This window comes from Microtus oregoni, unplaced genomic scaffold (assembly GCF_018167655.1).
Source record: "Microtus oregoni isolate MIOR12 unplaced genomic scaffold, Mior012 000010F_ref0000083, whole genome shotgun sequence".
Classification (NCBI taxonomy): domain Eukaryota; kingdom Metazoa; phylum Chordata; class Mammalia; order Rodentia; family Cricetidae; genus Microtus; species Microtus oregoni.
In genome coordinates this window covers 21757580-21772603 of record NW_024543069.1, presented here as the reverse complement: position 1 = coordinate 21772603, position 15024 = coordinate 21757580, and the positions used below count along the sequence as shown (strand labels likewise).

At 36.0% G+C, this 15024-nt stretch overlaps 1 protein-coding gene across 7 annotated transcripts in view; it reads right to left on the bottom strand.

The window, feature by feature from the left end:
- The window catches only part of Nbea (neurobeachin), a 494166-nt gene that overhangs the window by 258422 nt on the left and 220720 nt on the right, over window positions 1–15024 (bottom strand). For all 7 annotated transcript variants that reach the window (XM_041659254.1, XM_041659249.1, XM_041659252.1 and 4 more), the window contains one exon: window positions 4889–4950. In XM_041659254.1, the coding sequence (XP_041515188.1) occupies window positions 4889–4950 (62 nt within the window). The remainder of the gene's footprint in view (window positions 1–4888; window positions 4951–15024) is intronic.

Sequence of the window (15024 nt, the reverse complement as noted above, 5' to 3'; positions counted from 1 at the left end):
AAAAAAAAAATCCAGCCATTTTGACGATGTTGGTCCTTTTTTGGCCTTTTGGGCCTCTTATCCTCTTGGCTACTGCTCCTGGTTGCCCTCTCTCCCTCTCCTTACATGGTCAGACTCACTTTGCAGGTAAATTCACTCTGGACCCATCCAGATGCATCTGCCTATGTTCTCCCTCAAATTTACTGTGCTCATCCTTTTATCTACAATAAATGTTCTCTTCCACCATACCTAGGAGCAGTCATATCTTCCTGTTTTATTTCTTGTTTTCATTCAGATGTGAGGTGACAGTTTTAGGGATTTGGTTTCATCATAGGTTATGAAGATCTAACTCTGGTCGTCCAGCTTGTGGGTCAAGCACTTTTACTTGTGGAATCATCTTGCTAATCCTAATTATTTAGTTTTTAATGTGTAACAAACAAGGTGGGTGCCAGGCCTGAGGACAGACAAAGAGATCTGCTTGAACTGTCTTCAAGAGCTGTGTCTCCTTCCCTGATAACATAGCAGGGAAAGCCTCCCAGCTTCAGGGTCCATTTCCATAGTGCCTTCCATGAACATTCAGTCTTCAGAGTCACCCATGCAGACTGCTTGATTATATCAATTAAAAATCTCAGCCATGTGCTCTTGTTGTTGTTTTTTATTTTGTTTTGTTTTTTAAGTTCTGCTTCATTGCCTACAAATTCATATATGTAATTTGCAATAGATAAGCCTAGCCTCCTTGTGGAATGGAAGTGTGTCACTAAGGTTTTAGTAACCACCAAAATACTAACAAAAGCTGGTCACAGAGTGCGTAAGCACTAATTCACATGTGACAGAATTTCACCATGAAAATCAGGATTTAATAATATTTCCAAAGGACTGGAGAAAAAAAAAGGCGCCATCTCTGGTTTTCTCAAATTTATCATCTTATTACACAGCCTCAAGTCCTTACAGTACTGAGTACATACGGATGAAGGCATTTATCAGGCCTCTGCATTAGCCTCAGCCTTGCCTTAGAACCTCATCTTGGCTTTATTACATCCAGAAAAAAAAATCATTTTCTTTTGTACCATCTGACTAAACTGTACCAAATTGGAGAAAAGGTTTTAAAACATTAAATGTTCAAAGGCCAAATCACTTGAAAGGAGAAGGGTTTCCTCAGTTGTGGCTTCTTTGTGAACGCTGTCTGTAAAGTCCTGGGTCACACCCTGACCACACCATTGAAGGCACCAAATCCTTTCAGTTAAGTGTATATGAAGTATTTAGACAAGAACAAAGTCATATAAACCACAAAATAATTCATGCTGGGCATGCCATACATTGAGTTTTTACCTTAACTTATGTATTTTAAAGTTTTTAATGAGAACAGGAATGATTTATTAAGCAGGCATTTGCTTAATCAGTGCTTTAAGTCAGAAAGCATTTAAATACTGAGAGTATGATTTTTTTTTTTTACATGAGGTCCCTCAATTTACATCTTGACACATAAGGCAAAGAGAAATGCAAGTGGCATCTGCTAAGCTTTACTGATGGAAACGTAAAGAAATCCTGTGGGTAACAACACTCAATTTTTCTTAGAGTTCTTCTCATGGAGACTTCCTGAAAAAGAAAATCTGGAAATAATTAGAAACTATTCTAGTACCTAAAAAGGTTTCCTTGAGAAACTCAGCCTGCTATTCCTCTAAGAATGCAGTAACCAAGGAGAACTGAAGGAGGAAGTAAGTGCTGTGAGAGGGGTGGGGGCACCTCAGCCACAGCGCTGCAGAAATAAACAGTCTGATGCCACACTACCTACAACAACTGAAGAGCCTGTGCAGGACACTGACGCTGGGCTCTTTTACCAAGTAGAACACAGACTAACCAACCACCTTATGCGGATCCTTATATTTCGAAATGAAAGAAAACATTCTGTTAAGAAGATGATAGTAACTATTTTTTAACACAAACCATAAGTGAAGAGTAAATAATTGATTCTTAAAATTTAAGATGTACATGGGAAAAAGTATCTAAATATTGTAAAAATTGTTCTGTGCTTTTGGACCAATAACCAAATTACAATGGAGAATGGTAATATCTTCTTGAAACTTAAACCATGTTTTTGAAGAAATGCAAAATTCCACTGGGGGTAAACTGAATGTCATGCCCCTTGGAGTTTAGAGGGTACCATATGAACCGAATTATCCTTGACAAGTACCTTCAGACATTTGTAATGTGATCTCATGTGAATTTAGACCACATTTTGGACACAAACTATTGGCAAGAGTAATTTTTTTAGGCACTCAAAAAAGAAAGAAAGGAAATCAAATATCCTTAATAGTATGTAGTATTTAAGAAAAATTTCCAACATGGAAATGAAAAGTAAAAGCAGTAAAAACATCCAATGCGCTGTAGCGAATAGAAATTTAGGGCTGCCAAAGAGAAGCTCACTTTCTTTGCTTTTCAGCGCCCATTGCTTATTCTCTCTAACACAATGAGTTTCCAATGACTTCAGTAGATTTGAGGATAAATTTTATGCAAACAAACTACAAAATGTTATTTGCATTTAAAACTTATTTTGTCAAGAATTAAATGACAGCATGGCTCATATTTTAAGGTATCTCTCCCTGGCAGGGGGGCATATAATGTATCCAGACAGTAAGGACGCACACTTTGAACTACTTCTGTTCGTCTCGCTCACGCTGATGTGCATCCTGTGGTGACTGACAGTCAAACAAGGCAAAAGGAGCTCTGAGCTCTGAGGTCTTAAAGACTCATCATGACTGCCTGCCTTGACGGAAGACAGCCCACAGACTGGTGCTAATTCTACAGGGATCAGCTCCAATGGAAGAAATGCATTAAGATCTGCAGAAAGATCACACTTAGCAGAGAGCAGGAACAAGCTATCTCTGCAGCACTGCTAACTAACTTTCTCCATCCAAGGTCTGCCACTGTTGCAGTCATCTGCTAATTGGTAAAAATGATGAATTTTAGTAATGGAAAAAATGTATTATTTTAAGAACCCTTTGAAATGTGTCTACCTTCTTCAGTACCCTCAAAACCAAATTTTGAAAACATCTGTGGACCAACTAATGATCTGTAATGATGGATAAACTTAATTTCACACTAAAATCGTTAATTTACACAACTGCATTTGACGAAATGAGCATCACTCATTTGCTTTCTTAAAAATGCTTTGTAGAAAGTAACATTACAGATTAACACAAAACAACAAAACAATGCGAGTTATTTTTAATGTGTGGACCTTTCAAGTTACTTAGGTGAGGGATATTTAACCAATGGATCATTTGAAACATTTAAATTTTTCAGTGCTCAAACACTGAAGTATTTTAAAAATTCAATTTGAAAATCAATCTAAGAGGCCTGTTTATCATGCTGTCCTGCTGACACACGGAGGAAAGTGCACCACAGAGAGAGCTTACATTTCCCACTCTTCCTTCCAATCAATATGTGAGGCAAAGTTTCATCTCTAGGGCCCCTAATGGCAGGAATTCCTGGAGCCAGCAAATGGTGATGTGAGACCTATGATTAGATGATGAGGCCATTAAAGACACCAGATCCTAATGCAACATTCCTCTTTATTTCTCTGAACTGCACTGATAGCCAGAGCTAAGAAAGAAGGCATTCTAAACTATGCCTTGCCACAAAAGCTGCTAAATATTTGGATTCTTATCAACCTAAAATGTCCACGGAGCTTCCATTTTCCCTGAACTCAGGACCTCGACATAGAGTACACTTTTCACACGCTCTGCCGACGAGCTCCTCCCAGGGTTGGCTCTATGGTTTCCTCTCAACTGTATTCCTGGCTTCCCATGAACACACTCCTGAAGAAAGTAAATGTGAACCTGGAAACTGTAGGTAAGCTTTTGCTGTTTACTCTGGGATATATAAAGACCACTGAAGTCACACTTGGCTCATCTGGCTTGTCTGAGGCCTTAGGCAGACCTCTGGCCAGTTACAGTCAGATGTGTTCACCCTTCCACTGGAGAGACCACAGGTAAGTCAGTAGGTAAGTGTTTGCTGTTTCTTTGGGACATTTAAAAACCACTGAAATCACACTCGGCTTTTCTGGCTTGGTAGTGGTGTTAGCAGACCTCAGGTCGGTTATGGTGAGGTGTGTTCGCCCTTCTACTGAGAAGACCAGGGATAAATATAACAGCTATGTATTACAAACATGTATCTACTTCCTTTTCATTCTAATATAACAGAATATTTCATATTCATATGGTAACAGGGAGAATTTACGTGACAGGGAAAGGAAAGGCCAATAAATTTCTATTTTTGTTATCCAAAAGATTAATATATGGTTTCTCTCAAGATTTATATAGATCAAGCTCTCTTGTTTGTTTTTGTATAGTTTAAAAAAAAAACAATATCCAACCATTTACCTTTAATTCTTGTTAATAAACACAATCGCCACTCAGTAAACTTTCAGATTTATTAATCATAACAATTCTACACAAAATTGAAAAAGCAGCCTGCCAAAGATGACTCAACAATACATTGTATGAGTTTAGTACTGATAAAAAAGGAACTTGAGTTTCTTGAGTTTCTACCACTTCTAATCTGACAGAGAAGAAAACAATAGTAACTACCAGTTATTTTTTCAAATTGCAATGTGGGCTGCAGTAATTTTAAAACATAGTGCATATAATAGCAAAAGACATTAAGATCATAGAACAAAGCCAGGCACAGACAGAACAGAACAGCGGGAGGTAAGAGAGGAGAGAGCAGAGAGAGAGGTGAGAATAGAGCAGTTTTTACATAGGATGATCACTAGGCTCTAAAGCACCTCAAGGCAAGCTATCTGCTGCATTCTCTGCAGCGAGAGATAAAATTTAAAATATGATTAATGCTATACATGCATAAGAAATTCTCATGCAGGGTAATTTTACCAAGTGAATGAAACTCTTACCTGAGAGCAAAGCAGCATGACCAGCTCCACCACAGACGTGCTGGACTTCATACACACAAGGCCTGCATAGGGAGAGGTCAGCAAAGGTCAAACCACATGACAGGCACAGAATTACCTGATTTCATGTTTCAGTTCTTATTAGGTCATGCTATTTTAAAATGTTTAGGTTAAGGTAAGAGCTGGTTAGAGCTGCTTCATCCAAAGGCATTGTCGGATGTTTCCTGGAGCAGAGAACAAATATGGAAGAGCTGCTGGCATTTTCTACTTTGAAGACCAAAATTAAACAAGCTACACATAATTCATTCACCAAAACTTATTAAATGATCCAAATTCATAGAACAAGTACCACAAAGAATGAAAAAATGAACGCAGTGCGTATGTGATCCCAAGGATCACTGACTCAGTGTCTGATGGCGCCTGTGTTAAGTACCTTACTTACATGACCAAATCATGCAAGTCACATTATACTCTAATGCCATTCCTAGTTTACACGTAAAAACATTTTGTAAACAGCTGGGTTACTCAACTCTCCTAAATAAAAAATGATTTGTAAAACGTTATATATAATAAGAAAGTAGATCATAATTGCTAATTTCTAAAAGTACAATAATACAGATATATAAATTTGACTTAACTATAATCTCTGTATGAGCATATTAATTATATTAAAATAATAATCTCTGATGAGCATATTTGGTACAATGGCTGCTACTTTAAAATAAATGTCCAAGTCATGGGCTTATTTTTTTTAAAGAAAAAGTTTGATGAATAAATTTTGAAAAATTTTTCTTAATTACAAGTGCAATCAAAAACAGATCTTTTAAATAAATTTTATTATTAATATGTAAGTGATGTGGGGGGGCATGGACATAACATGTATGGGAGTCAAAAGGACAGCTGCATGGATTCTGAGGTTGGAACTCAGGTCTACAGGCCTGTGGGGCAAAGGTCCTTACCTCCTGAGCCCACCTGTTGACCCAGTAAATAATCTTACAGAAAAAGATGCTTTGTTCTTCCATTAAAGTGTTAACAAATGTAGAGCCAAAGCAACAGTTTTATTTTCTTGTTTTCAGCCAGCAGTCTCAAGTGCCTTGTAGACACGAGCATGTCCATTTATTGCAGGGGGTGAATAAATATCCTTTGGTGGCCATTTTGCTATCCATGTCATACAGACAGACAAAACAAGCTGTAAAGAAGTCACTGGTGCTCCACATTATCAGATCCTGAGCGGACAGCTAATGAGATGAGAGACTGACATGAAAAACTTGTTTAAGAGAAGTGTGGTGTGACTGGTCAGAAATTCTCATGCTCAGGGACTAGAGTCAGAGAGATTAATAAAACATTTGCCGCTTGTTGGCTGACCAAGCATTTGGATTCTGACAAAGAAAACCCTAAGGAAATGGCCATAGATAGGATCATAATTAAGATGTGGGCATATTAACACAGACAATACTACTCTGCTATAAGAATTGTCCATCTTTATTCTGTATTAATTTTGAATACATAATACTAAGTAAAAACCTAGAACAATAGAATAATTACTAATTTTAAACAAACTCTTAAATAAGTCACATTTATAACTCCTAGAAACATTATCAATGCATCATAAGAAAAATATAAAAGCTTACATCATTAATGTATTTTTCCAAAAGGAATATGAACAAATTGACAGGATAGCAAGATGGTGCTTGCAAACACATCCCTTCTCATGTCTGTATAAGATGAACTCAGGTTCATAGAACCTCACTCTTTACCAGTGTGTGTTGTCTAGTAAGTTCTGGTCAGAAGAACCTATTCTCAAAAGATAAGCCAGGAAGTAAAAACAGACCTGACATTGATGATAAGAGTATAAGCTATGGAAATCCTGGAAACTAATTAGAATGATAACTTGCTGTGAATTATTTCTAAGGGTTAGAAGGAGTACCAATGAGACATGCAGTGTGATGCCTGTGATAATGAGATACACGCATAAAATAAAATAATATTTTATTCTTATAAACATCACCATATTTGCAAATTTAAGAAGCAATAAAATTAATTCTATGGAAATTTAATCATAAGCTCAAGTAAGTAAAATTTACCTGGTGATGCTGTAAACTACTGTTAACTATTTTGACAATGGCAAAGGGTGTATGCATGCAGGTCTCTGTGCACTGAATCCATCCTATCTGTATCTGACAAGAAATCTGTAACTGGGTCAATGCATTTGATACCATCTCTAAGAGTAAAGTGTGAGCACTTCACAGTGATAACTAAGATTTTTATTAGTGACAGTTCAGCACACATTCCAGGCTGTAATTCAAATACCTTATACTATTAACCTTTTGAACCAGTTATCATTATAGTATTTGATAGACTAATAAAATGAAAATATTTGGTGATGATACCAATGTGTTTCACCTACGAAGTGGTAGAACTGGGGTCTGAGATTACATGATTTAATTAGAATGATCACTATATGCTTTCCACATAACAATCAAGCATCTATATGATGGCAATATAACATAATAAAGGCCCTGGTGTTTGTGTGAGAAGAGTGACTTGGTCAGCTTCCTTGGTGAAGGTAACCTGTTTTGGTCTGATGTGCAGATGGGAAGCAATATATTATGCAACAAGGATAGCATGATCAAGGAACAAGGAAAAATATCTCAATAGAGCTTTCTACCCTGGAGATGGATGAGGGTACTGGAAAGCAGAACTGGGAATCTAGGTCATTACAAATTACAAATGGTTTGGAAAATTATAAATGGTTTGGGAAGTTAAGATGAAGAGCTACGAGCATGATATCAAGTGAGGGAAATGGTTCCAAAGTCTATTAATGACATTCCCATTGTATAATGACAATATGTGCCTTGTTAACTAAAACATAGCCTTCATTGGAGTCATACATGTGAGGCAGAGGCAGGAAGTTCTCTTTGATTTCTATCAAGTTCCAGGTTAGCCAAGGTTACACGGTGAATCCCTGTGTGGAAGGTGCGGGGCAGAAGTACAGGTCAATCAACAGAATGTTCTTAACAGAAGATATGCATTTACTAGAATAAATATGCTGCCCACTAATACAAAGCCAACACTGCAAGTCATACTGGTTTTGTAGCATAAAGCAAAGAGCTGGATGGAGACAGTAAGTATCTGTGCACGGGAGCAGAGGCTGGCAAGTAAAAGATGTTCTAATGGAAGAAGACTGACTAATGAGAGGCTGAGTATAATATGAACTCTATTGTTGAAGGATGACATCAGCTAATGGGTAGCCAAGACACAGGCATATGTGTATATTGATTAGAAGGTCTAGATCCAGACAGGTAGCAAAACAGAATAAGAAAAAAAACCCAATTATCCCAAATTGGCAAATATTTGGGTACATATTTAATAGAAACTTTGAAAATATATTTGCTCTTTACTAAAACCAAACCAACTAAAACAATAAAGTGAAAACTCTATATCAAAGAATAGACCAGATTATAAACTATTCAAATGAGTATGAAGCTAGAAGCTTGACCTTGAGACAAAACTATATTTATTTAAAATGGGCACTACTCAAAGGTACAGTAACATTTCTTCTGAAGAGCAGTCAGATTCCATTGTGAATATGGGGGTCTGACTAATGTCAAGTGACAGAGCCCTTTAGCTTTCAAATACCGCACAACAGTGCAGTCGCTAAGGCTGTTCCTCCTGGTGGGAAGTGAAGGGCAGTAGTCAATATACAACCAGCAAAGGGACTCATCTTGGAAGCAATACCACATGGTCTTTCAAGATTGGCATTATTCTGAATCAGGAAACTTTGGCAAACATCTATGACATGGAATCTCCACAAGTATTTAGAAATCACTACCTTTTTTTTTTAAACCTAGGAAACAATAAGTAACAAACATGAGTTGTGTCATAATTGCATTTATAGAACAGTGTCATAAGCTTTGATTCAACATGAGGAGAATGGTTATTATGAAATAATGGGTAGAAAACGGCTTATTTATGGAATAAATGTCTGGTATGAGATACAGACACAGTGGTGAGTGGGTACTGATGGACTTTGGGTATTGATGAGTGAGTGCTTCTTGCAGTGCCTTCGGTGGTTGGAGAAAATGGCAGCTTCTGCCCGGTGCGTGCTGACATTTCTTCTGAGTATAACACTAGTGGCCCAGAGGCCAGGCTATCTTCCATTGTACAGTGGCAAAGGATAAGAGAGTAAGCTTATCACCGCAGTTTTCCAAAAGGATTGCATGCTTTGAATTATTTCAAATGTGAGAATGTTTCATTAAAAACTCAATTCAATTAAAAAAAAAGAAATCACTAGTGGAGAGAAAAAAAATAAGATATTGTGGGGGACGAGGCAAGAAAACTGAAAAGACAAGAGCTCAATTCATGTAGAAAAGCATACACTGAGCACTGTGTCCAATGTCCTAAAGAACATCATTTTAATAAAACAGTGGAGGGCAGTGCAGGTACTGTTATCAGGTAACTGATGTGATCCAGAGGACCATGGAGGGTGCCACAGGACAGCAAGGTCAGCAGCCTGGTGTGGGAATATCTGGAGTGTCATTTGTCTGGTTAGTGCTGACCTGATGTTGGCAAAAGATGTGTGTGTGTGGGGGGGGAGACAAATGTCTGAGATACCAAAAAACAACAATCGAACCTGAACAATAGAACTGGGATGTAATATTGTAGAGCAATGGTTCTCACCCTTCTTGATACTGTGACCCTTTAATACAGTTCCTCATATGGTGACCTTCAAACATAAAAATGCTTTTGTTGCTACTTCATAACTGCTACAGTTATGAACTGTAAAGCAAATATCTGATATACAGGATATTGGAAATGTGACCCCCAAAGGAGTTGTGGATGACAGGTTGAGAACATCATTGTAACGTGTGAAGAGTAGCAGACAGCGCCCACTGTGCTTCTTGTGTCTTAGTCTCAAGGGTGAACCTGTGTAGTTTTCATGCTGGACCACGAGACCACAGAGAGTGAAGGAGGTAGAACTTCAGGATGAAGCAAAGCCTCCGCATCATTCTGCCACAGTAACTATTTCCTGCATTTTTCACTACCTTTTTTACTTTTGTATTTGAAATGTACCATTTATTTCTTATAACACTAGCAGGGTCCTTTCTATAAACATTACTTTCAGTTTAAAAAAATACCAGAGTAAGTAACTGATGTGGATTCTCAAATTTAAAAACTTGAAAATAAGACTCCAAGAATATGATTACAGCATTACTGGCAAACCAATGATGAATTAGAATTCCATTATTACTATGAATAAGGCTAACATGTGCAGACATAGTATGAGCTAACATGTCACTAGACATTTCAAAATATCTTTTTTTTTCTGGCAGTTTGATGGCATCAATGTAATATGACCTAAAGTGATTATAACAATATTAAATACATTTAAAATACTAACTTTGATTCAACCAATTTTAGTTTTACATTAAAATAATAAAAAATATGCTATTTACAATCCTCATTCACCTTAGTTCATGTTCTGCAGGCGTACCAATTTGAGTAACTCAAGTGTTTCACCAGCTAGCCTAGGCCTTCCTGATGAGGCTATGGAGTAAACTTAAATATAACTATTAGTTTTCTTATATGTCTGAACTATACAATCCTGAATATGGGATTTCAAAAGTTTATTTAAATTTTTTATGTGAACTACATTCTTAATGTCCATAAGTAATGGTATTCATTTACATGAAATATGTTAAAACATTCACAGAAAAATAAATAAATATTAATAAAACAAATAAGATACATTTCCCCATGGAAATCTCATTAGGTCAGAAGAAGTTAAAGCCCATTTTTAAATGAGAATGGTTGAGTGAGAACCAGAAACAAAAGTATCTGTAAGGTTAATGTTATAGTAAACACATAATCATTCTGACTGATAGACTGACATAATCTTTTTAATTTCTTGTCATTCTGTTGATATGTTCTAGAAACCTTATTCAGATTATGTGTGTGTATGTGTATGTGTGTGTGTGTGTGTTGCCTGGTTTGAAGTTTATAAAATGCTGGATAACACATCTTTGGTACCAGGTGCACTGCCCCAAGTTGACTTTCACTACTTACACTTTAAACACTACAAATCTGTGGCATCTCATCAAAATACAATATTTGAAACATAATTTGGTCATTTTTGATGGACAGTGCTACTTTTCATGTGCTTTTCACTTCTGTTCACTGACATTATTGATTTACACATTTTAAAAATGGGTTGTAAAGTCTAAATTACTCAATATTAACATGTAGGGGAAGACTGTGCTTGGAAATATTCTCAGTTAAGTCATTTACTTCTGAATCTAAACAAATGTTAGTGACCTTACATTGGGGAAGGGATTGTGACATATGGAAGCCAACACAGTCTCTGGCTTTAAGAAGCTATCAGTTCAATTGCAGAGAAAAGGCATACACATATATGTTGATGAAATAATCTACAGTACACTACAGAGTTACAGCCAAACACTATCTCAAAAATCACAAACCATGTATTTCTGAGGTTTCTGTGAGAAACTATTCTCCATGATATTAGATTCAAACTTGTTTTTTTTTTTGTTTTTTTTTTTTTAAATGGTGAATGACTGGAATGTCCTGCCCTTTTCTTGACCTCTTGACTTAGCTAAACTGCAATGAGGGAGGCAGAAATAAGGGAAATAACAGACATGTTCACTGTCACAAATCATCTGCTCTCTAGAGTGCTTTCTGGGTTAAACTTGATTACAACACCGATTGTCAGCTCTACGCCAGTCCCAGTGAAACATGCTTCTCTTCTCCCTGAGCAGCTTCAGATTCAAAAATCCTCAATCCAGTGCAAACACTGCTAGCTATGTTGTTTCAAGTTTAGTATTGTACAAAAAAGAGTGGGCCAAATAATCATCAAAACTTATCCATGTATTTACCTACAGATGTAATTAAGTGAAATATCAATAACCAAAAAGGAGAAATACACCAGTTATGTAATATAACATAAATAGCTACATAAGCAAATAGTTTAAATAAAAAGTTTTAGAATGTCTTTACATTAAAATGTTATATATTTTTAAATGACATAATTCTTTTAGCTATAGCATGTAAAAATGAACAATATAAAATTTCCAAAGTACTTACATTCTAGGTCTCACTAATTTTAAAACTCAAATATATATATTTAAGTTCTGAAATATAAATAAGTTCAAAGTTTCTCTAACAGTCATTATGAACCCTTAGGGTCTTTATGCTTATATAGCAAATAAGTTTTTTTCAAATACATTAATAAACCATGAAGAATGTGAATGCTGGGTATCACTTTCTTTTCTTCATAAAGCTTTCATAAGGTTAAAGATAAAAGGCTAAGAATTACTAAAAGGAAACTACTTGCTCATCATTGTGATGAAAACATAAAAGGAAAATGCTTTCAATTTAAGGAGGCTCAAGTAGAAGAGGCTAGTCAACTGAACTGGTTTACTTTCAAGACCTTAGCCCTATCCAACTACTACAGACTTGAATTGTGGACACAATCTGAGAAAATAAACTAGACCTTCATAAACTGTTCAGAGCAGTGAGTTCTCAGACTTTACCTAGACTAAGCTTCTTTGGTAAATGTAACATTAAAACAAAAACACTAAAGGTGAACAATGAGTCTGCTTTTATTCAATATTAGCAACAAAATGTTGTCTTGCAGATTAAGTTATATAACATTATAAATAGTCTTAAATGTCCCAGAAATTATAATTTCATATTCTATTTAAAGAAACAACTTATAGACATGATATGACATAAAGTGTAAACAAAATATAAATCATATTGCTATTAATTTATTTGTGAATTAAATTATTTTGTATAATTGTGGTCTGTGAAATGGATCTGCAGGAAAAGGCATAAACCTGATGAACTGAGCTTCATCCTTGGAACTCAAATAAAAGTATAAGAGAAGAACCAACTTCATAAAGGTATCATCTTACCTCCTACATGTGCTTCACGGTGAGCACATACCCACACATCATTATATATACACAATAGCAATGAGCAAAACTGTAAAAATTACCCTGTTTAACCAAAATACACTATGTCCAGTTCAAATCTGGTTTTAATTCAGAGTAAGATTTTAGAGTCAATTTATATTTTAAACCAGTGGCCCAATAATCATTCATAGAATTTTATATACAAGTGTCCATGTGGACATAGCATAAAATATTAGAACATATCAACTAAAAGTAAACAGAACTTTCTATTCATTCTAATTAATCTTAAAACGACATAGTTCTCTTTTGAAACTATATGTACATGAAGTATACCTATCACGATCTGTGGTTTTCAAGAACTAAAGACATCTGGTGATTTTAATATCTAAAACAATACTTTAAATAGTTAAAACAATACTATTAAATAATGTGCCAAGGCACAAATGAAACAGGTAAGTCCTACTTCCTAGAGAAGCCTCAATTCTAGTGGACGACCCAGACAAATGCACTGACCAGTTTTCAGAGAGGACAGCAAAGCCCATCTCAGCAGAATTTTAGGACGTTGGTTCAGTGATCCAGATAAATAATGTTTTAATTAATTCCTTGTCAGGAAAAGAAAACAGTGGCACTAACGGGAATCAACAGGAATTATGGGTGGTCATTAATTTGTAGGGGGAGTGATAAGGGGATTATTCTAAGACCAGCAATCAAAAATGTTTTAATTTGTGAAACAGGATGTCTAACTAAAAAAGGTATTTTCTGAGAGTGCACCTAGTCTCAAGCATTCTCTCCATTATAAAACAAGTATGTAAAAAGAAAGCATCATTGTTAGTATAACTTTCCATTAAATGCGTTGCTGTTCTGCTGTTTAAATTCCTTTAAGTTTTTTAAATAAACAGTCTAAAAGTTAAAATAATTACAAGTTTAAAGAGAAAAATATCTTTGGTTGGACTTGGTAGGATTAGAAGGACCACATGAAGCAGAGAGAAGAACCTGTTAGGGAAGAAGATGACAGCATGTGCAGGCACCACGAATCACAAGTCCTGTTTTCACATAGAGAAGGTCAGGAACAGCCTAACAGCTAAGGCGACAAAACATAAACTGTAGCTTTTCAGAACTATGACCTGCCAGGTGGAGATATCACATACCTTTAATACAGCACGCTGGAGGAGAGGCAAGCAGATCTCTGTGAGTCTGAGGCCAACCCGGACTACAGAGTGAGTTCCAGGACAGCTATGGCTGTTACACAGAGAAACCTTTCTTGGAAGAAAAAAAACAAAACTATATACTAATCCTGAGCGATTTATTTTATATACAATTGTGAATTACGCTAGCCATACAGCAAGCAAAACTAGATTGAGAAAACCGATTCTCCAGGAGTTGATGTGCACACAGCAAACAAATAATGAAAACAGGAGAACCTAGAGCAGGCTCAGGGGAGCATACCATAGCTTTAGCACAGCAACTAACCTGAAAAATCAGTAAAATACAACAAAAAGATCCTTGCTGATCAAGTTCTTATTATGCATGGAAAAAAATAGCACAAGCCATGGTTGCATATTTTGTTAGTTAAAAAAAAAAATCGAAGATGCAATCATGACCTTATCATCTTCAGTCCAAATAGGAAGCTTATACGGCACAACAATGACTGAGGGCACAAGTGAACACCATCTACAGGAAAGTATCAGAACAGCATCTGGGATAGCAAATGGTTACAGGGTATGAGAGACACTCTGCAAACGTGAATTTCTGGAACATGGATTTCTGCAGAGAAAGAAACATAAAGCTAGAGTGGGAACGGCTGAAATAATGGAGGATTCTTCTTTCCAATTTATAAGGCTTTGTCTAATAACAAAAGCTTCCAGTTCCTAAAATTCTGCCAGTAGGAATTCAGAGACTGCGGAAAGAAGCAAAGGATTTATATAGAGGGTAATTTGTAAAAATCTCAATGCAGTGAGTTCTGAACACCAGAAAGATCAATAAATATGCAAAATATTTGAAGAATTCTGGGAACTTTAATTAAAAATCATAATGCATATTATTTTTATGTCATTTCAAATATTTTAAATCTAGATTTCTCAACTTAGTCCATAATCTACAAATTTTGAAAGTTATTACATAAAAACAGTGAAATACAACTAGCTAGCAGCTATGATCTATAGTGTTCTGAATTTAATTGCACCTGAGCCTACCATGGACAACTAG